The sequence below is a fragment of the Anoplophora glabripennis genome, unplaced genomic scaffold (genome assembly GCF_000390285.2).
Source record: "Anoplophora glabripennis isolate ALB-LARVAE unplaced genomic scaffold, Agla_2.0 scaffold168, whole genome shotgun sequence".
Taxonomy (NCBI): domain Eukaryota; kingdom Metazoa; phylum Arthropoda; class Insecta; order Coleoptera; family Cerambycidae; genus Anoplophora; species Anoplophora glabripennis.
This window is the reverse complement of record NW_019416458.1, coordinates 357,301-379,354: the sequence shown is the minus strand read 5'-3', so window position 1 is coordinate 379,354 and position 22,054 is coordinate 357,301. Positions and strand designations below refer to the sequence as shown.

The 22,054-nt window shown below is 33.2% G+C and overlaps 1 protein-coding gene across 1 annotated transcript in view; it reads left to right on the top strand.

The window, feature by feature from the left end:
- The window catches only part of LOC108907271 (inactive rhomboid protein 1), a 244,345-nt gene that overhangs the window by 188,890 nt on the left and 33,401 nt on the right, over positions 1–22,054 (top strand). Inside the window, exon 3 of the mRNA XM_018710877.2 lies at positions 4,848–5,085. Within this exon, the coding sequence (XP_018566393.1) occupies positions 4,848–5,085 (238 nt within the window). The remainder of the gene's footprint in view (positions 1–4,847; positions 5,086–22,054) is intronic.

The following is a 22,054-nucleotide window of genomic DNA, read 5'->3' as shown; positions in this document are numbered from 1 at the left end:
ATAAACATAAAAATCTAAATAAAAAATTTAGATAAATTTGGAAAGAATACATTGAAGATGATATTTTCGAAACAAAACGTCTGAATCTGGTTCGGGCTAAGACAGGGTCATGAAGGCTTGCAAAAAATGTAATAAAATTTCCAGGGTCGTATTTAAAAAAATGAAGTCGATGATGGTCCTGGAGAGACGAAACGTTACATATAAAAATTGATTATGCCATTCGATAGAGGGCAAAAAGTTGCCATGAGAGTGTGTTCTTCTTTTTTCAATATCACCTCAAACAAGGCTAAAATGAAACAAAAACGGATTTCCAAAATTTCGGTTTTTCCAAATATTTCGAAAACTAATCGTGTTAGGCTCGATTTTTTAGAGGCATAATGTGGGTCCCCTGATTACGCAACTTTGCCCCCATTTCGTATCTTTATCCTTTCCGAGATCCCCGTAGTGAGAAGCGAATTTGTAACAGCCTGTATATGCGTCCAAAGTACATTTATTATTGTTCATATTTAAACAGGAATGATTAAAAAATTTCTGAAAAAAGGTGAAATATGTAAGCTGCTTGAAAAGATCTGTAAGGGGCTTTTCCAGAATAGTATAAAAACGGTTACTTTCTATTTTAAGAAATCTAAAACATTTGCGTGTCTAAAAAAATTGTCTATATTACAGAAATCATTTTAAATACATGAATTATATGTATATTCAAACATTGAATTACATGATCCATTAGAGTTATTGCTTTTATTGTATTTGATGTCAATGAAATAAAAACGCTTAGTGGAACTAAAGCGAAATAAGTCAAAACGATTTAATTGTAGCTAGTCCGAATTAACGTAGGTGTAATATTACCGCACAATTATCTGTAACTATGAAATATGTATACCAAAATGCCCATAATCAAAATAATCTATTTACATTTATCTTTAATCGGTGTGGTAGAACCGGACAAGCATTGAAATAATCATAAACTCTGAACTTTATCACGACAAATAATAAATAATACCCGTATCCTCTTGTAGATTGCCAGACAAAATAAATTCCACAACTTTCAAATTGGCTGGAAATATCACAAAGTTTTAAAATATCAAGTGGCTCGTAAGTCCTTATTGCAAAACGTAAAAATTTTATTGGCCCCTGTAAAACTGGGATTGTTGCGGTGGAAAGTGGCATCAGTTTTATGTACCTGCATTTTTCCACGACGAATAAGTGTTTATACAGGATGTCTCAATATTCCGTGAAAATTTTTTTTTTTCAAATAACTGAAACGCTTTGTAAGATTTTATTGGAATTTGGTACACTTGTAGGTACTTCCAAGTAGATGTCATTTTATGACATAGTAAACGACATAATTGAATCAACAGAACTGTGAAGAATTCTCCCTCCCTGGAACTACGGCTTCTATTTTTTTTTAACTTAAAGATGAAGGGTTAATGTTTCCCTCTTGTAAAATACAAAATTATTTGTAATAGTTTTGTTATCTTTGTTAAATCATTACTAATGCATTTTCGATTCAAATTTGAAATAATTATATCATCAATAATTGATTTATATCTATACCGTTTTCTATAATCCTTCATTCTGCAAATTGTGACCAGCATCTTTATGTTTTAAGGTCCTTTCAAATAAAAAAAATCACAGGGACTTAAGTCAGATTAACATGGCGGCCAGTGGATTGGAGTAGACCCTGCCTATCCAGCTGCTTGGGTACTGATCGTTTAAACTTTCTCTTGCATTTCCCTTAACTGGTAGATCGTCAAACAATATCGGCAGAGTATTTTGCAGAAAATCTAAATAACTGTCACCATCGAGGCAATTTAGCAATCTAATAGGACCCAGCAGAAAGTTACTGATAGAACCAATCCACACATTTATATTAAGTTCTCGCTGAAAATGTCTTTCCGTAATATCATGGGGATTTTCATCTGTGTAAACATGCTGGTTATGGAGATTTATTATCCCACGTTCTGTAAAACACGATTCGTTCGTGGTGAAAAGAATTCTCTTGTAGAGGTTCATATCTCCAGCTGTGTATTGGCGAATAATCTGCGAGAATTGAAGACGAACAGCAGGATCAAGATATAGAAGTTGTTGAACTGGGTAAATATGAAAAAGATGAATTCATTCTTCGAGGATTACTCTGTGCACTATACTTTTGGAAACTATACTCTGCCTCTGTAATCTGACACTAGTTGCTGGGTTCTATTCCTCTATTTCCCGAATTTCTCCTTCCATAATATGTGTTCGAGCTGGACGAACTATCCAGTTTTTCAAAGACGTCTTTTATATTTTAGAAAATTTGATGATTTGCCATTGGACGATTCGAATATTTTTCATGATGTATTGGCCACCACATTCATTTGACTTAAAACCCTGGGATTCTTTTATTTAGGGGGCCTTAGAACAGAAAGTGTACTATGTGAGTATCTTCTTTCTTCTGTGAGTAGTGATAGTGTTGGTAAAATAATCCAACGGTTGCTAAAACACGCAGATCGATTACCTACAAAAATACCCATAAAAATACGTACATAGGTACTTAAAATATGCTGATACTCGACAGAAATTAGCAATTTACAATGATGCAAACTCGAAATGTATCCGTACAAAGAAAGTATTGTATAAAACGTGCATAACTTGCGGTGACTCTGTGGTTTTTATGAATAAATCATAAAGTTGGTGCGTTGTCAAATGCTGTTTATACGATTTAAAAACCGAAAATGAGTTAAAAAGCAATGAATGTTAAACAGTTAATTTGTCTCTTTACGTGTTTAGTCTTCCCTGCGATTTTAAAATATAGGTTTTTAATGACACGTCATACGCCACGTTAATATTAATCATTTATATACAAGCAAACAACTTGCAGATGTTTTAAATTACGCCATTACATCGTGCTTAATTTCTTTCATTATTTTTACTTAATTGGCATAATACAGTGACACATTTCAGTTTAAAACTAGTAAAATGGTAGATATGTTGAAAGAAAACATTTTCTGCGCAATGAAGTGCACGTACCGTAAAAATTTTATATGCGGATTGCTATGAGAATAAAATAAATATTCCAAATGAACTAAATTAATAAATGCGGTATAAAATCAAGATGTACACCATCTAACACATTTTGTGTTGCAAATATTAAAACAGATATGCTAAAGTATTTTTATACACATTTACATGTCGTACCGCCTCTTTCTCCTCGACTTTTTTGCAGATCAAATAAATTTGCCGTGAAATTGGTACGTCTAAAATATCGACTAAACTCCAAATACGACAAAAAATAAATTGAAAATGGCCTGAGTCAGTTCCACTTGAATTACATCTAAAGTATATTTCGTATGAACATTAGTCTTTGGTCTTGTATCGCGACATAGAAAATTCAGTAACTTTATGAAAGTGTATAAAAAAAAAAGTTGTTTTCCAAATCTACATTTTCCTACCGAACGAGTCAGTCTTAAAATTGCGATAAATTTTTTTAACACTCCCTTTGCTGTAGCAAGCTTATTGTATTTTGGACTTAATATTCACGTTGAGAATAGAATTACTTTCTAAAAAAAAACTAATATATATTACCGAAAATATAGTGAAAATTGACAATCTTCATGTAATGGGTATGGAAAAAACAAGATACATTGCTTTATAGAATACAATTTGTTTTTTTTTATCGGTATGGTAACAAAAACAGTGTAATTCACTGTATATAAATTGAAGCCGTCAAACTTTGAGTAAGGATGAACGGGATAAAAATCTGTTGCAAACGGTTAACTGAATCTCTTATTCTCTTGCCCTGATGGATTATAATTTTTTTGTTTTGTAAGTCGAACTATTCTATTTTCAGAGTATTCTATTTAAAACCTCAGCCTGATATCTTGCAAACCAAAAGAGATATCCGAGTTGTATTAAAAGTCCTATATACTGCTGGAAACAACTACTCTGCAAACTAATGCCCTGAATCAGTATTGAATTATAACGCAATACTGGTCGGAGTAGTTGTTTCCCACATTGTCATCAGTTTCGGTTTTGCTTTCAATGTTTAATCATAGAAATATAACAATTTTTTAAAAATAACTGTATTATAACTTCTTCAAGATTTATTTATAGGCGCTTTGAAACATTTTTCATTTAAATTCGACCAATTAAAATAGCAATTTTTTTCTTTAGCTTCCTATTTGCTGGAAAATGCCAATAGGTACAAATAGACCAATAAAATAACCTGCAGACTCTACAGACTTAACATTACTTGATTTTTTTCTACTTAGAAGTTCAACTTAATAAAGAAATTGAGAACTCTACCAAAATGGATTTAATTTTGAAGATTTACTGTGACTTTTTATTTTTGTTAGTATTTAATTTTCATGAAATATGTGAGTTGTCAAATAAGTGATTTAAAATAACTACATACTATGTACAGATATCATTTAATTCACGATTTTTTCAAACAATCAGTATTAGAAGAAGTATTTGTTGGCCGTCTTCTGGTCAACTTATTTTTTCAGAAACAAAAATATGCTAAAATGACTTTTTAATCATAAAATATCGTTTTCCAAAATGCAAAAATTATAGTTTAATCTTTTTTTATTGTTAAGACGATGTGGGGACAACTCTTACTTCCTAAAAGCTTCAAAAGGATTTTGGCTGTTTAAACGTTATAATTAAAGATAAAATCAGCTATTATACTTTTCATTTTAATATTTCTTTGTAGAGGACACCCTGTATGCTTTGTTTGACCCACTTAAATTTTTTATACATTTGAACACAAACAGAATTTTTTAACAAAAATTACTTTTCTTCGTGAAATTATTCTCTATCCGTTTTTCAATTTCATCCGGGGACACCCTGTATATATTTTTTTACTTCAGGACGATGGGACCCCTCAAGGAGGAATACAGGACCCTGAGCGGCCGATCCCATCGCAGGACGGCCTCCGAAATGACCTCGAGCCCGATGTCCGGCCAGCTGACGACGGAGAGGCCTGACGTGCTTCCGGGACCCAGCGACGTCGCCGACGGCGCCCAGGAGCAGTACGGCGGCGTGTCCATCAGGAGGAAGGACTCAGTGGCGAGGATGACCTGGGACGGATTGTCCTACGTCGTCACGGTAAGTTCGACATGATATTTTCCGAGTAAAGCGGTCCGCACACGTCCGAGTAAGTCTCGGATTAGGAAACGGTACAAAATTAAATTAAAATACGATTAAATAAAAAAATTACCAAAATAAATTGGAAATATATGCAATAATGTACACTAATTTGCTGTTAAGTGAAAAACGTTTTAAAGAATGCTCTGCGCAGCTACATACACGATGTCCCAAAAAGACCCGAACCCCCCGATAACTCTTCAAGGTGAAATCCTATCAAAAAAGTTGTAGGATTTCAAAAAACCAATTTAGCGATGACCTTGTCTTTGACCTTGACCCTAATTTTTAAGGTCAAATCAAGGTCAACTTAAAAAATTTCAAATAGAAACCCCTATTTTTTCTTGGGTATCCTTAAAGGTCTTTTCAAGGTCTAATTTTCATGAGCAAGCCAAAAAAGAATGAGAGAGCCAAATAATTGAAATGTATTACGTGACCGTATTCTTCGTGAAGCTAGATCAAAACATTATTAGAAATGCTGTGACTAATTTTTAATAACAGATTTTTTCAATTATTGTTTATTATTTTTTTTGTTTTTAACTTTTTGTTATTTCTCTTCATCATCATTATTATTATGATTCTTAATCGACCTTTTATTGGACGTTAAATTTGATGCTTCATTGATGTTGACATTAAAAATACATGTTTCAAAATTTTCAATTTGACTTTGATTTGACCAAGAACGTAAGGTCAAGGGCAAATAAAAGGTAACCAATAAATTTGTCATTAAACATACTACTTGCAACATTTTTCTCTACAGTTAAAATCCCATCGAGTTATTAAGAAAAAACAAATTCGACCTTGAATTGTCCTTCAAGGATATCCAAGAAAAAATTTTGGATGCCATCCACGCAAAATTTTACGCTTTATCGATTTATAAAATAAAAAATCGGGGTTTCTATTTGAAATATTTAAGTTGATCTTGATTTGACCTAAATAATTTGAGTCAAGGTCAAACACAAGGTCACCCCTAAACTGTTTTTTTGGAAATCCTACAAAAAGAAAATTCAATGTGTCACAGACTAGACTACGATACCCATACGTTTTTAGGGCCTCTAAATCCGAATCCGTTGTCTATTCGACGAAGCTCACGTTCAAGGTTATTTGAAGGTCCATTTTTTTTATGGTAATACAATTTCTGTTCCCGGATTTAAATGGATGAAAGAGCGAGAAATTGTACGATCGCAACGTTGGATTTATTTTTAAATGTTATGTTCAAGGTTATTTGAATGTCAACTCATGTTTTTCGATGTTTCATGTAGAAAAGGCGATTTTTTTTCTACAACCTAATATATCTCGAAAACTATCGATACCTACAAAATAAAATTTAAGTTTACGTCAAATATACTTGGACAGAAAAGTTAACGCAGTGGCATTTATAATAAAAACCATGTAGAAATTCAGCAGTGCAACCAGCAGCCATAATTTCCCACTGCGTGGCCACACCCTTTACATGTCCGCATGCATTTTTTAAACCATAATGATACATCGAAATATATTAATTACTTTAAATGAATGTAATTTGTAAACGGTCGGTATGGATGTCGTGACTCATGGAAATGTGTGTCATCGGAGGTGAAATATCTATTAGGGTCCGCATTTTCCTTGAAAACGGATGAAACTGAAACTACGCTGCCCACAGGACCACTTCACTTCATTTTTAAATGTAGCAATTAATAGCCAACGTAATTGTCCTGTGTTTACCTTCAAGGTAAAGAAACGGTCAATTTATTTTTAGAAAGCGTCATTTCCATTTTACGGAGTTGCCCAACAGCACAAATCATTTACAGGACAAGCACAAAGATGAAAAACAACAAAAATTATGTAGGTATAAAAAAGTAAAAATAATAAAATCAAGAAGAAACTGATTAAAAATGAATAATTAACTCAAATCAAACAAAAGGAAATACAGAATGTAACGAGCGTTCAAATAAAAACGTGGTCAAGTTGGTTCTGAAAATTTGGACGTAGGGCGTAGCGTATAGCAAATGAACTTAAACGTCATCTGTCAAAGCGCTATATCGCCGCTATCAATTTTAAAAAGCGTTTAAAATGGTGTTTTCTCAAGAACAAAAAGTGTTTATCATAGAGTCCTACTTTAGAAATGGACGCAAGATTGATGGAATATGGAAGTATTCTATTGAGGAATGTTTCATTGAATTTCAAAATCAATTTCCCGGCGTTGTTGAGTACAAAATTTTTCAAAGTGCAGTTCAGCGTTGTGTTAATGTTTTTCGTGAAACGGGCAGTGTAACAAGAAAAGAAGGAAGCGGCCGACCTAAAAAGCGGACTGAAGAATTAAAAGAAAATGTCCAACAAATAATGGAAAATGCGCCAAGAACTTCTGTACGTGTTTTATCACAAATGGTGGGAGTATCAGTCGGTACCTGCCACACAGTGTTAAAAAAAGATTTGCGTTTGTTCTCCTATCGTTTAACTTGTCAGCAAGAACTTCATGAAGTTGATTTTTAAACAACTAAGTACGGTGAACTTCATAATATCACCTTTTTTTCTGATGAAGCCTGGTTTCATTTAAGTGGTAAACGTAAACTCACAGAATATGAGAATGTGGTCTTCTGAAAAACCAGATAACTTTTTTGTCGAGGGCCCTCTACACGCTCAAAAAATTGGAGTTTGGTGTGCTCTCAATCGAAGGAGGATTTATGGACCTATTTATTTTAATGGTACTCTTACTGCGCAAAGGTATAGAGAAAAAATTATCGCTCCTTTTGTTAACCAGCTGGAAGAAAACGAAATTACAAACTTTTACTTTCAACAAGATGGCGCAAGGGCACATACGGCAGGCGAGACGATGAATATGTTGAGGGAAGTTTTCCAAAATCGACTAATAAGTCTCAATGCTGAACATGAATTTCCACCGAGGTCATGTGATATTACGCCGTGTGATTTCTTTTTTGTGGCCTTACCTTAAAAACACTATTTTTGAACTGCCTATTCCTGATTTAAACCATCTGCAGGCTCGACTTATAGACAAGATTCATGAAATTAACAATACCCCGAGCATCTTAGAAAATGTCTTTAATTCTTTGAGGAACAGGTGTGAAAAGTGCTTGGAACAAGGAGGGGGACACTTTCAGCAGCTGCTTTAATTTATTGTTATAACAAGGAGGGGGACACTATCCGCAGCTCCTTTAATTGTTTGTTATTGTTATCACGATTATTCTTTAAAATAAAGTTATATAGTCATTAACGTTATTGAAACTGACAGCTGCTATACAGCTCGTTGAGAAATGAGGTTAAGTAGGTTGCTATAAGCTACTCCCTACGTCCAATGTGTCAGAGCCAACTTCGACCACGTTTTATTTGAACTCTCGTTACTAAGTACGTACGTAAGATCCCACTATCATAGTTTTAATTTTAGAAGCTGCAACAAATCAATTACCATTAACAACAATATCATAAATAAGATTGTTAAATGGAAGTCTAGGATCCTAGATCACTAAAATGTCGTGGTGTCACATGGAATGTCATATGTTTTGAGGAAAGACTAAATGTCAACACAAAAAGATATAGCGTTAACGTAAATGTTAAATAACAAAGGATCCTGAGGAATCCCGGATTGTGCACTAAATTGTGCTGACTTAAATCCTTGATATTGAACAAATCGTAGTCGTAGACTAAACCAGTAAACACGATTTTCCAGAAACATCTATGCGATCTAGTTTGTCAAGAAGAACTTCATGGCGAATCGAAAACTTTCGTCATGTGATTATAAATTGCTTCAACCTGATATGTACTGCGTTATTGAATGTAAAATAGTATTACTGGATCTGCCTAACTAGGAATAATATTATGTACTTACATGATTATATAGAGGAAAGGATTACAGTTTGAAAAGCTTTATCGAAATTTGAAATTGTAATTGGATGGTAATTGGTAATTAAATATGGCGCATCTGTCCCCAGATTTAAAAATTGGACATATACTTGATAGCTTCCAGGTGTTCGGAAAAATGTGTGTACTAAGAGTTAAATTAAAAAGAAAATTGACTAGCTTATGTAAAACAGATGCGCATTATTTGAGGATGAAGGATGGAACGTAATCTGGCCAGGTTGTCGTTTTAAATTTCAATTATTTAACTGCACAGTAATTTTGGCTTTCAGATATATGTTTGATATACAGGGTGAGTCTCGAGGAATCTTACGTACTTCTACTGTCACCGAACCAGAGATTTTATATTAAAATTAATGTAAAATAAGCACAAATCGCTCCGTGCAAGGGACCCTACAAAATAATCGCATATAGCGAAAAAACGGCGACATTGCTGTCATCAGTCATCAGTTAAATTGAGATAGTGACAGACACATACAAAATACAAATCGACTACTGACTCTCGGGCCCCGGTAAACCAAACCTAGGACAATTATTTCAGTGTCAAACCATCTTCGAAAGTTTTGTGATTTTTTTTACAACAAACAGCAATACGAAGTCCTACGCCTTCCCAGGAGTCTCACTAGTCCCGACATCGAAAAAATCGCGCAACAAGAATCAACTAGGAAATGGAGGCGTAGACACTACCGTAAACAGAGATCATCAAGGGGAATGACAATTAAAAAGTGACTACTCCATTGCTTTATTTAATATACGGGGTTATTTGTAGATTTAGATCAAAAATTATTTTCGATACAATATTTGTAGGATTTGTTTAAGTTCGCTAATATTTTAGTGAAACTATACACTGTTGACTGGCAATCGACTGACATTCTCAAACATTCAGAAATTCCAAAACCGGTCTTAAAAAATTTGATTAGAAGAATTCAAACACGAAAAATTCACCCTGTATTCGATATTTTCATATCTTGTGGATTTGTCGGAGGCGTATTGTAGACAATTTCTTTTATGTATTCCCATAAAATAGTAGCACAACCCCAAAATTTCGTGATGATAATTTTAATTATTATTAATTAATTAATGTTAAACCGTTTTGAAGATATGAAATATAAACTATTTCCAGTGTTACCCTTTTAAGGGGCTGTATCTCGCCTAGGGGCCGCCACTGACAAAAATTCTACCAAGGTTTTCATCATATTCCGACATGTTTTACATACTCTCCAATTTTGAGTACTTATTTCGTTAACACCTTGTATATCTCAGAATCTACACTGTAGAATGATGTCGTATGACTAAATATCAAGGGTCTACGACGTAGTTTTTATGTGTGCAAGATTTTGTCGATTGCATAGAAAATTCCCTGGGCAATAAATGATTGTTTATAGAGAGAAATGTTGAAAAATTAAAAAAATTCTAAATGGTTATAAAAGTATAAAAATAGGTATTTTTAGTATTGATCATTATTATGATAACAAGTATCTCTAGAAAGTGACGTGCCCTTATTATACAGGGTGTTCAAAAAGTTTGGAACCCCTCCCTCTATCTCAGAAAATACTGATCAAACAAAAAAATGATTAGGACAAAAGTTGCAGGGTTTGGAGTGAGCAATCCAACGGTGACCTGACCATGACCTTGAAGGTCATTTAGAGGTCAAGTTGAAAATTTTAAATGGAACCGTATACTTTTGACCCCCGAAATGGTAAGAGCGGAAAATTTTACGTTCGAATGAGACCTTGACCATGACCTTCAAGGTCATTTAGAGGTCAAGTAGAAAATTTTAAATGGAACCGTATACTTTTGACCCCGGAAAGGATCTATATAATAGACTAAAAATTTTACTCAAAAAGTTTTCAAATTGACCTGTAAACGACCTCCAAGTTACAGTCAAGGTCACAATTTGATTGCTGACTTTTAACCGTAACATCTCGGTAATTTTTCCACTGATGAGAACCTTCGGAGACAGGCTGTTGGATATACTGTGACCATTTCCGGGGTCAAAAATATACGGTTCCATTTAAATATTTCAGGTTGACCTCTAAATGACCTTCAAGGTAATTGTCAAGGTCATGGTCAAGGTCACATTCAAAGGTAAAATTTTCCGCTCTCTTTCAGGGGTCAAAAGTATACGGTTCCATTTAAAATGTTCAACTTGACCTCTAAATGACCTTCAAGGTCATGGTCAAGGTCACCGTTGGATTTCTCACTCAAAACCCTGCAACTTTTGTCCTAATCATTTTTTTGTTTGAGCAGTAATTTCTGAGATAGAGAGGGGGTTTCAATATTTTTGAACACCCTGTATATTATTATATTATATTATATTTTTTTATTTTAAAATTTGTTTTTAAAAATAAAATATACATATGATTTTCTACTATTTTTCGCCCATTGTTAATGCAAAATTCAGCTTTCTTTATTCATAATTGTTACTTCATAGAAAATCGTTAAATAAACAAAAAATAAAGAATGGCTTTTTTTATTTAGGGCTTACTTTCAATGGTACAGAGAAAAATATGTCGAAAAACGGGTCATTTTTCATTCTTTTTGTATGTTTGTTGTTTCCCTGAATTTAGCAATGGTTTTTTTAGAATAGGCAAACTCGGATTTTTATTCGACATATTATTTGGAATTTTTCTGTATAACAAAAAAAATGACTTTAAACACAATCCCAAAGCCCACAGTTACTGCTCTACCGCCTGGATTAAGACTCAAAGTACCGTGCCTTATTCTAAGGATTAAATGTGTCAATTTTAGCTCATAGGATTAAAAATGAATACTTCCGTTGTTAAGATACCATTTTTTTTTCTCAGTAAGGAAAATGTCAACCTAGTTGTACGAAACTAAATTTGTACAGGACATAACTAATACGATGCGAAACATCACCTTAATGTATAAAAATGTTGTCACCGCCGTTCTTGGTGGTCAAAATTCGAAATATTTGAAAATTTTCAATTTTCGTGGTTGAAAACATATATAATAGGGTAACCCAAGAAAAATGAATATTTTTTTCCGTGTTCCTTGTCAAAATATGTTACTTTATCATGTTTTAAGAGCCCCATCAAAAATTCAGGTTAAAAAAAATTTTTTTAGATGTCGCTCAATATTTTTAATAATTTCCAAAATCGTCAAAAACTGAATATTTTTTCTTGTTATTTTATCATTTTCTAGGTTGAAAAAAATCTCGGTTTTAAAAATTTCAAATCGATATTTTAATTTCTGTCACTCATTATTATTTTAACTTTAAAATTACTGTACATCTAAAATGTTTTCTAGCGACTTTCAAAAATATATATCAACGAAGTCCATCATATTCAATAAAAAAATGATTACTTCCTTGATATTTATTTTTAGAGGTCGCTAGGAAACATAGGTACACTACTTTGAAAATTAAAATAATTACGAGTGACCTTTAGAAATTAAAATATCGATTTGAAATTTTCTGAATCGAGATTTTTTTTCAACTTAGAAATTGATAAAATAATGAGAAAAAAAAGAAATAAAATTTATATTTGACGATTTTGGAAATTTTTTAAAATCTTGAGCGACACCTCCAAAAATATTTTTTTTTGGCATGATTTGAGGGGGCTCTTAAATCATGATAAACTAATATATTTTCACGACACGAAAAAAAAATATTCGTTTTTTTGGGTCATCCTACTACCTATGTACGTTTTCAGCCACGAAATTTGAATAATTTTAAATATTTCGAATTTTCACCACCAAAAACGGCGGTGAAAACATTTTTAAAATTATGGCGATGTTTCGCATGGTACTAACTATGTGCTGTACAGATTTACCTTCGCGCAACTCACTCGGTTTCAAAAATACAATACCTATGTACGTTTTCAGCCACGAAATTTGAATAATTCTATATTTTTCGAATTTTCACCCCCAAGAACGGCAGTGACAACATTTTCAAAAAAATGGCGATGTTTCGCATGGTACTAGCTACATCCTGGACAGATTTACTTTCGCGCAACTCACTCGGTTTCAAAAATACAATACCTATGTACGTTTTCAGCCACGAAATTTGAATAATTCTATATTTTTCGAATTTTCACCCCCAAGAACGGCAGTGACAACATTTTCAAAAAAATGGCGATGTTTCGCATGGTACTAGCTACATCCTGGACAGATTTACTTTCGCGCAACTCACTCGGTTTCAAAAATACAATACCTATGTACGTTTTCAGCCACGAAATTTGAATAATTCTATATTTTTCGAATTTTCACCCCCAAGAACGGCAGTGACAACATTTTCAAAAAAATGGCGATGTTTCGCATGGTACTAGCTACATCCTGGACAGATTTACTTTCGCGCAACTCACTCGGTTTCAAAAATACAATACCTATGTACGTTTTCAGCCACGAAATTTGAATAATTCTATATTTTTCGAATTTTCACCCCCAAGAACGGCAGTGACAACATTTTCAAAAAAATGGCGATGTTTCGCATGGTACTAGCTACATCCTGGACAGATTTACTTTCGCGCAACTCACTCGGTTTCAAAAATACAATACCTATGTACGTTTTCAGCCACGAAATTTGAATAATTCTATATTTTTCGAATTTTCACCCCCAAGAACGGCAGTGACAACATTTTCAAAAAAATGGCGATGTTTCGCATGGTACTAGCTACATCCTGGACAGATTTACTTTCGCGCAACTCACTCGGTTTCAAAAATACAATACCTATGTACGTTTTCAGCCACGAAATTTGAATAATTCTATATTTTTCGAATTTTCACCCCCAAGAACGGCAGTGACAACATTTTCAAAAAAATGGCGATGTTTCGCATGGTACTAGCTACATCCTGGACAGATTTACTTTCGCGCAACTCACTCGGTTTCAAAAATACAATACCTATGTACGTTTTCAGCCACGAAATTTGAATAATTCTATATTTTTCGAATTTTCACCCCCAAGAACGGCAGTGACAACATTTTCAAAAAAATGGCGATGTTTCGCATGGTACTAGCTACATCCTGGACAGATTTACTTTCGCGCAACTCACTCGGTTTCAAAAATACAATACCTATGTACGTTTTCAGCCACGAAATTTGAATAATTCTAAATTTTTCGAATTTTCACCCCCAAGAACGGCAGTGACAACATTTTCAAAAAAATGGCGATGTTTCGCATGGTACTAGCTACATCCTGGACAGATTTACCTTCGCGCAACTCACTCGGTTTCAAAAATACAATACCTATGTACGTTTTCAGCCAGGAAATTTGAATAATTCTAAATTTTTCGAATTTTCACCCCCAAGAACGGCGGTGACAACATTTTTAACATTATGGCGATGTTTCGCATTGTATTATCCTGTATAAATTTTGTTCGTGCAACTCTCTCGGTTTCGACAATGCCTATGTATTAGGATGGCCCAAAAAAAATACGGATATTTATATAAATATTAATTTGATATTCACAGTGCGGTAGTAAATTTTGCCTCGAGAAATTTTCTAAGTGAATCCTGATTTATTTGTATTCTTTTCATTAAATTCAATTAAAAAAAAATATTATTTTGTAGATATTTATTTTTAGAGGTCGCTCGAAAACATTTGAGGTACACTATTTTTAAAGTTAAAATAATTATGAGTGACCTTTAAATTAAATTAAAATATCGATTTGAAATTTTCAGAATCGGGTTTTTTTCAACTTACAAAATGATTAAATATCGACAAAAGAAAAAGAAAAAAAATCAATATTTGACGAATTTGGAAATTTTTAAAAAAAAAATTTTTTAACTTCTGACAGTCAAAAAAATATAGTTTTGTGACGGTTGGAGAAAAACCGATTTTTTTAGAAGAAACCATCCTGTAGAGAACCTGGAAATTTATGTACCTCAAGTAACCGATTTTGAGAACCCCGCGCAACGCTCAAATTAGATCAATTCCAGACTTTTTTATTCCGGGGGAGCCGCTCGTCGTTTATAGATTTAATTTGCGTCATTACAGAACGCGTATAAATTATCCCGGATAAACAGGGCGCGACAGAAATTCCGGGTAACGGTCTTTTGAGTTTTATTTCCGAACAATATTCCGGAGCCTCGGCGAGCAAATAGCTAGAAACAGACGGTTATCGTTTAAGAACTTTTCAAATTATCATGGAGCCGAGCCCCGCGACGCACCTGATGCCAGCCGAACTTTCCGGGGGAGACGCGCGGAGACGTTAAATACTCCGGGGACCCCTAAATTCATTTTTCTTGCCGCCTTCTTCCGCTCCGGATGAATTATACTTTCCCCGGTCTCGAAGGTTCGCGAGACGCTTCAGTAGTGTGTCTCAGCTGACGGGAAATTCGCTAAATTTGAATTTTTACGTTATTCGATACCGTTTGTAAAAATATAACACTGAACAGTTCTAAAGCGGCTTTGCTTGTATTAGGCTATTGATTATTTAGCTATTAACCAGTTGACTACAATTATTTTAAACAATTTCGAATCAAACAATGTTGTCAGTGGAAATTTTTACGATTTGACTAAGACATTTGACTGTGTGTCCCACAGAATTCTCTTAAATAAACCAAAAATTTTACAATTTTGATGACAATAGCGTGTCCTTTATTGAGTCTTATCTATCGAACAGAACCCAGTATGTTTTTTATAATTCTTGTTCTTCACACCTAACAAAAATTGTTCATGGAGTTCCCCAAGGCTCAGTATTGGGCCCTATACTATTTCTTATCTACATCAATGATTTCCGAAATTGTGATATAACTACTGATTTTATTTTATTTGCCGATGATACAACCGCTTTAAAGTCAAATAATAACTTAATTAAACTCGCAGAGGATTCAGTGGATACGCTGCCGCTGATAAAGGACTGGTTTATTGCCTGCTAATAGATTGAACTTAAATGTTGACAAAACTCAATCTTTGCTTTTTACACTTCGCCATATCAATACTTGTGATAACTCAAATAGCATTAAATTTCTTGGAGTTCGCCTTGACTCTAAATTGAGTTGGGAAAAACATGTCAATGAACTATCCGCACGTTTATCTAAGAATATTTTCCTACTGCGTAATTTGGATCGTGTAGTATCGAAGCCTGTACTCATATCTGCATATTATGGTACTTTTCATGCCACCATGACTTATGCAATTTTGAACTGGGGTCATTCGTCTCACAGTGATTAAATTTTTGGTTTACAACGTAAATGTATTAGAATTATGGCTGGAATAAAATACAGAGATGATTGTCGGGAGCACTTCAAACTGCTAAATATTCGATTGTTCGACGAGAAAATTTTCATTTTCATCATACAAGAGAGCGACACAATATTAGGCCTAAATTTCATAGATTAACGAAATCCAGAGATGGCACAAATTATTTTTGCATTAAATTCTTTAATAGACTTCCATCTGAGATTCGATCACTAAATTGAGACTGTTTTAAGGCCTGAATTAGAGGAAAGCTTTTTATAATTTTGATGAGTTCCTTGCTGACCAGTTTTTAGATATTTAATGTATGTTCGTAATATTCACATTTTTATGCTGTTTACGTTATATTTATCTGAATGTGTTTTTTTAGCTTCAGTGTAGTATTGCTTATTGTTGTATCTTTCGTGTTTGTTTTTCTTTCTTTGACTTGTGTAAACATTTTAATGTATAGACACCAATAAATGATTTGATTATATCCAAAAAAAACGGTTAAAAGGAACTATGACCTTCAAGCTATTTTATTGCATGAATCGTTCAAACGGTCATTTTAGATGAAAAAACCGCGGAGTATTATTAAATTACAGGGTGGAAATTGGAGATAGGGATGAAAATGCACTTATGTAGTTTTTTAAATAAAGCACGAAAACGAAGTAAAATTTCTGTATAGTTCATAGGAATAAATTTGTAGAGAATTGAATTTCCCATCGAAATGACTTATTTAATAAATTTAAAAGGAAAATTTTGTGCAAAAAAATCGTTAATAAACAATTTTAAAAAAGTAAAAAATGAGATTTTTTGATTTTGTTTTAGTAGGAGTAGGCAAAGAAAATTGCTGTACAAAAAACTGGATGAGATTCCCTTCAAAATGATGCGTTTTCAAAAGTTTTTGGACTAATATTGACCGAGATAAAAAATCTAAAAATTTTATTTTTTACTTTTTTTAAATTGTTTATTAACGATTTTTTGCATAAAATTTTTCTTTTAAATTTCGATGTGAAATTAAATTATCTACAAAATTTTTCCTATGAACTATACCGAAATTTTGCTTCGTTTTCGTGCTATACACCGTGTCCACCTAGTGCGCGTATATTTGCATATACAGGGTGTTCAGTTTTTCCTGGGCAGGTACCAACTTATTTTTTTTTTAATGGAAACCTGTATTTTTTTATGGCATTATCGAATTCTACGTGAAAAATTAACGGGACTTTGTGTTATGATCCCTATTAAAATATTGATAGTTTTCGAGATAATCGACTTTTCATTTCTTTTTCTTATGTTTCGTCACTTCTAGTAATTGACATAATTATGATTGTATGACAGCTAGAAATTATTTTTTTTCAGGAACTGTAGAGTGAAGATGGCTCTTTCAAAAAACGTATCAAAAGTTGACTTACGATATACAGGGGGCAAAAAAAATCGTGCCAAACCTGATAATTAAAAATTTGAAAAATCTCGATTTTTTCAAATAGAACACCCTGTGTTTTATGATTTCATTAGATGCCTTTCTGTAGACCCTACAATTTTTTAAAAGCTTTCCCTATACCTAAGTTGTGTAGTTTTTGCAAAAAAAAAATAATTTTTTTGTAAAATACCGGATTTGCGCCCGTTTTTTTGTCGGGAAAAATATTGTAAGGGTATTTATTTTAAGTTAGCTTGCGACTATGAGTATTCTTGTTTCAAAATTCTATTCATTCAAATTTTTTAATCCCCAACTTCTTTAATAACTTTCCTAACTACGGTAACAGTGCTTGATTTTCAATATGATACGGATGAAACTTCTTCAATATTTTATTTGACAAGCTTTTGAATATTCCAATGTTACTACTAATTTCCTGGCACTAATATTTGGATTTTGAACAGCAGACGCCACAACTTTAAACTAAATATTATCGTTGTTACTTTCATGTCTCCTGGTAGTTTTCTCATAATTCGCATTTGCTGTTCATTCAAACCTTTCCTTCACATTTTCAAAACAGTGTGAATCTCTGTAAATTCGGATTATTTGCTTTGTAAATACCTGCTGCTAGCAAACATTTCCCATATTTTGCTAATTCTTAATCACTTGTCGCTACAAGTTTATGGTTTTTGATTTTATTTACAAATAAATGGTAACTTTCCATAAAGACTTATTTATTAAACTCTAATATCTAAATTTTTCAGTTATTAATTTTTATTTTAAATAATGTAGCTAGACAACTAATAAATTCAATAAAAATAAACACCCTTAGAATATTTTTCCCGACAAAGGAACGGGCGCAAATCCAGTATTTTACATAAAAATGGTGTTTTTGCAAAAACTACGCAACTTAGGTATAGGGAAAGCTATTAAAAAATTGTAGGGTCTACAGAAAGGCATCTAATGAAATCATAAAACACAGGGTGTTCTATTTGAAAAAGTCGAGATTTTTTTAATTTTAAATTATCAGGTTTGACACGATTTTTTTGCCCCCTGTATATCGCAGGTCAACAAAGAGCCATCTTCACTCTACAGTTCCTGTAGAAAGCCTACAGTAGAAAAAAATATATGTTATATCTTTTATTAACCTAGATATTGGACTTACGCGCACTAGGTGGACACGGTGTATTTAAAAAACTGCAAAAGTGCATTTTCACCCCTATCTTAATTTTCAACCCTCTAATTTAATAGCACCCCATGGTTTTTTTAATTTTTAATTACCCTTCGAACAAGTCATGTGATGAAAATCCTTGAACGAATTCTTCCTTTTTTGCAAAAAATATAACAATTAAAACGTATAAGGGTAAACGCGAGGAAAATCAAAAATTGGCTAAGTTTGAGCGGCCATATGTCAGTCAATTATCATCCAAAAATACTGTACAACCTCTTTTTTTGAAGGAAATTTTATCTACTTTTATTTATGAAGCAATGCCTGTACATATATTAGAGGACTTGAAAGATAGCAAATCTTGTCTGTTCAAACAGATACAACTTAAGTAACGAAATTATCGATCTTTCCATCATCATCAACACGCATCAATTTGAATATTGAGCTTTAAACATTGAAACTCGAATAGAATTACACAGGCGAATCGAGTCGATCTCGCCTGAGAACCGAAGTCTGTCTTTACGTCGATCCGGTTTCATTTATTCGACCTGACAATTATTATCTGCCGCCTCCAGAGTTTAAGGCTTCCTGATTTATGCCCGGCAACTTATGCCGATTATAATAAGGCGGACTGTGGAATATTTTCCAACGATTGAAATTTCCGTGTCGCGCTCCCATAAAACGAAACCTTTGTAATTCCGCTGCAATTCCATTGCGCGATAAAATTAATTTTAATTGCTCGTAAAAACGCTGCTTTAGATTTTACTGTTGTGTGTTTATTAGGGGCCGAGGAAAAGTACGGAAACTGTTACGTTTTGCTTCGAATAGGCCCGTATTGAATAATTCATACGCTTAAACGTATTCAAGACAAGTAGGCTTCTTTATTCTCGGCAAAGAAAAACGAAACTTGTTAAAACAAAACTTGCGTCATAATCGATTAAATCAAAGCACCCTTGTTCCGTGCATTCTGTTCTACGTTTTCCGGATTTGCTTTAGAAACGGTCAATTTATTTTTAGAAAGAGCCATTACAATTCCCTCTTATTAAATTAAATCTGTAAAGACGTTATTTGTATTTCAGAAATATCAGAATTCGTGAGTTTAAGGAGGATCGGATGCTACGAAAAAATGCATCCAATTTCGTATTATTGTGAAATATTTTTTTTGCAATGCGAAATCAAATTCTGTGAATTTTTCTCGAATCGATTTGTTTTTATTTTTAATTAATGCTAAAACTTAGAATATTTAACATAGCTTCTTATGGAAAATGCTATAATGCATACCCTTACAATCGAATTATGGGTGAAAAAATGCAAATGATGATGCATTAATTAATAGATAAGAGAAAGAAAAAAGTAGGTTACCGCACATTTCACAGAGAATTATTTATGTAATTCGGTTTGGAATATTAAAAAAAGGCAAATTTTCAAATGAACCATGTTTTTTGAAATCTTTTTTTATAAGAACGATAAACTTTCAATACAAGAAGTAAAAAATACAGCATTATATAAACGCCGCATGTAACAATCTTATGCATTTTGATAAATTATGACATTTTTAATATCATTTTTCATTCTAAAATTAACATTTCAATAATTTCTTAGAATATTTTTGACTGCAATAACATCGTATCACAGTACAATACTATATCAAATTGGTATATATTCATAAATGCAATCGCTTTAAACCCTTGTCTTATAAAGAACATTTGTATTCACAGAAGTGCATCATAGTAGTACGCTACTTATGCATGTAACTAAATCATATTTAATCTTTTCCAAGCGAATTACTTCGTGATCATAGTTTGTAGATAATCTAAAATACGTAACAGTTATTTGCAAAAAGAACAGTGCATACTTTGTGCCATGGATGAGGGTGATCAATTTAACCGAAGAAATGAGTTTTTCTGGGAAACGGCCGAGAAAAATAAATTATTTTAGAAACTATTTCATTTTTGCTTACTTTTACTAGAAGTTAGGGCAGAAATACAGAAATTATCTTTACGTCGCGGCACTTCAAAATTTTTCCAGGAACATACATTTTTTAATATATCACGATAAAGATCCCTTAATTGTGAATATTTTTTCTATATAACATTTTTTCATGTTTCCATTTAAAAAGTTACGAGCAATTCTCTAGTGAATTCTCCACAATCTTCCCTTAAACAGGTTAAAGCAATCAGCCGTGCGAGCTATCACAGCATAACGTATACCTATACAGGGTGTCCGGAAATGATGAGCAAAAAATTCAGGGAATAATTCCAGACCGAAAATAAATACTACCTCTTTCTATAACATTTTTTCCAAAACTGATTATTATTAAGGGTGTTGAAGTTAAATTTTATTTGCAGTTTTTTTGCAATACCTTTTGCCACACTCATAATATTTTGACGAAATTTCGTATATGGGGGTTTTTCGGGATGAGGATTATAAATTTGCCCACCGTTTTTTCGTATTTTGTAGAGGGCGCCACATACGAGCCTTTATTTTGATTTGAATGGTTCCAACTTTTTTGTGCTACACTTTATGCGACTTTTGACTGAATATTTTTGTTCTCCTAACCTTTTGACATAAAAAAAGGTATACTTTATTTGTTTCGATAAATCTAACCGTTTTCGAGAAAAACGCTAAAATAACATTGCTTGCATGTGATGAATACGAAATAATTTTAATTTATTTTCTACATTAAACATAGCATGCTTTGGAAAAAAGCCTTGGAAACAAGTTTGTGGAGAATTAGTTTTGACAGATAGTAATTTTATACAAGTTCTTTTGTAGTAATTGTTATCATAAAAATAATAATAAAAATGAACAACAATTACTCTAACGTGGAGTTGCGGGACATGCGTTATTATTACGGTTCAGCTGCTGGCAATGCTCTTGCAGTACGACGTTTGTATTGCGAAGCATTTCCAAATAGAAACCTACCCCAATCGCGAATGTTTCACGGACGAAGCTGGATTTGGCCATGATGGCTTCTTAAACCTCCACAATGAGCATTTTTGGTCTGATGAGAATCGTAATTTATCAATAGAGCGTGGTTATCAAAATAAGTTTTCCGTCAACGTGTGGGCCGGTATTGTAGGGGACTACTTAATTGGGCCACATTTCTTTCCACAAATACTCAATGGTGAAGTTTACTTGGATTTTTTAAGAAACCACTTACCTATTCTATTAGAAGATGTACCACTCGGATTAAGAAATGCAATGTGGCTGCTTCAAGATGGCGCGCCACCGCATTTTAGTTTAGCGGCCAGAGAATTCTTAAATGAAACTTTTCCTGAAAGGTGGATAGGACGCGGTGGTTTTGTACAGTGGGCCCCTAGATCCCCTGACTTAAACCCAATCGATTTCTTTTTT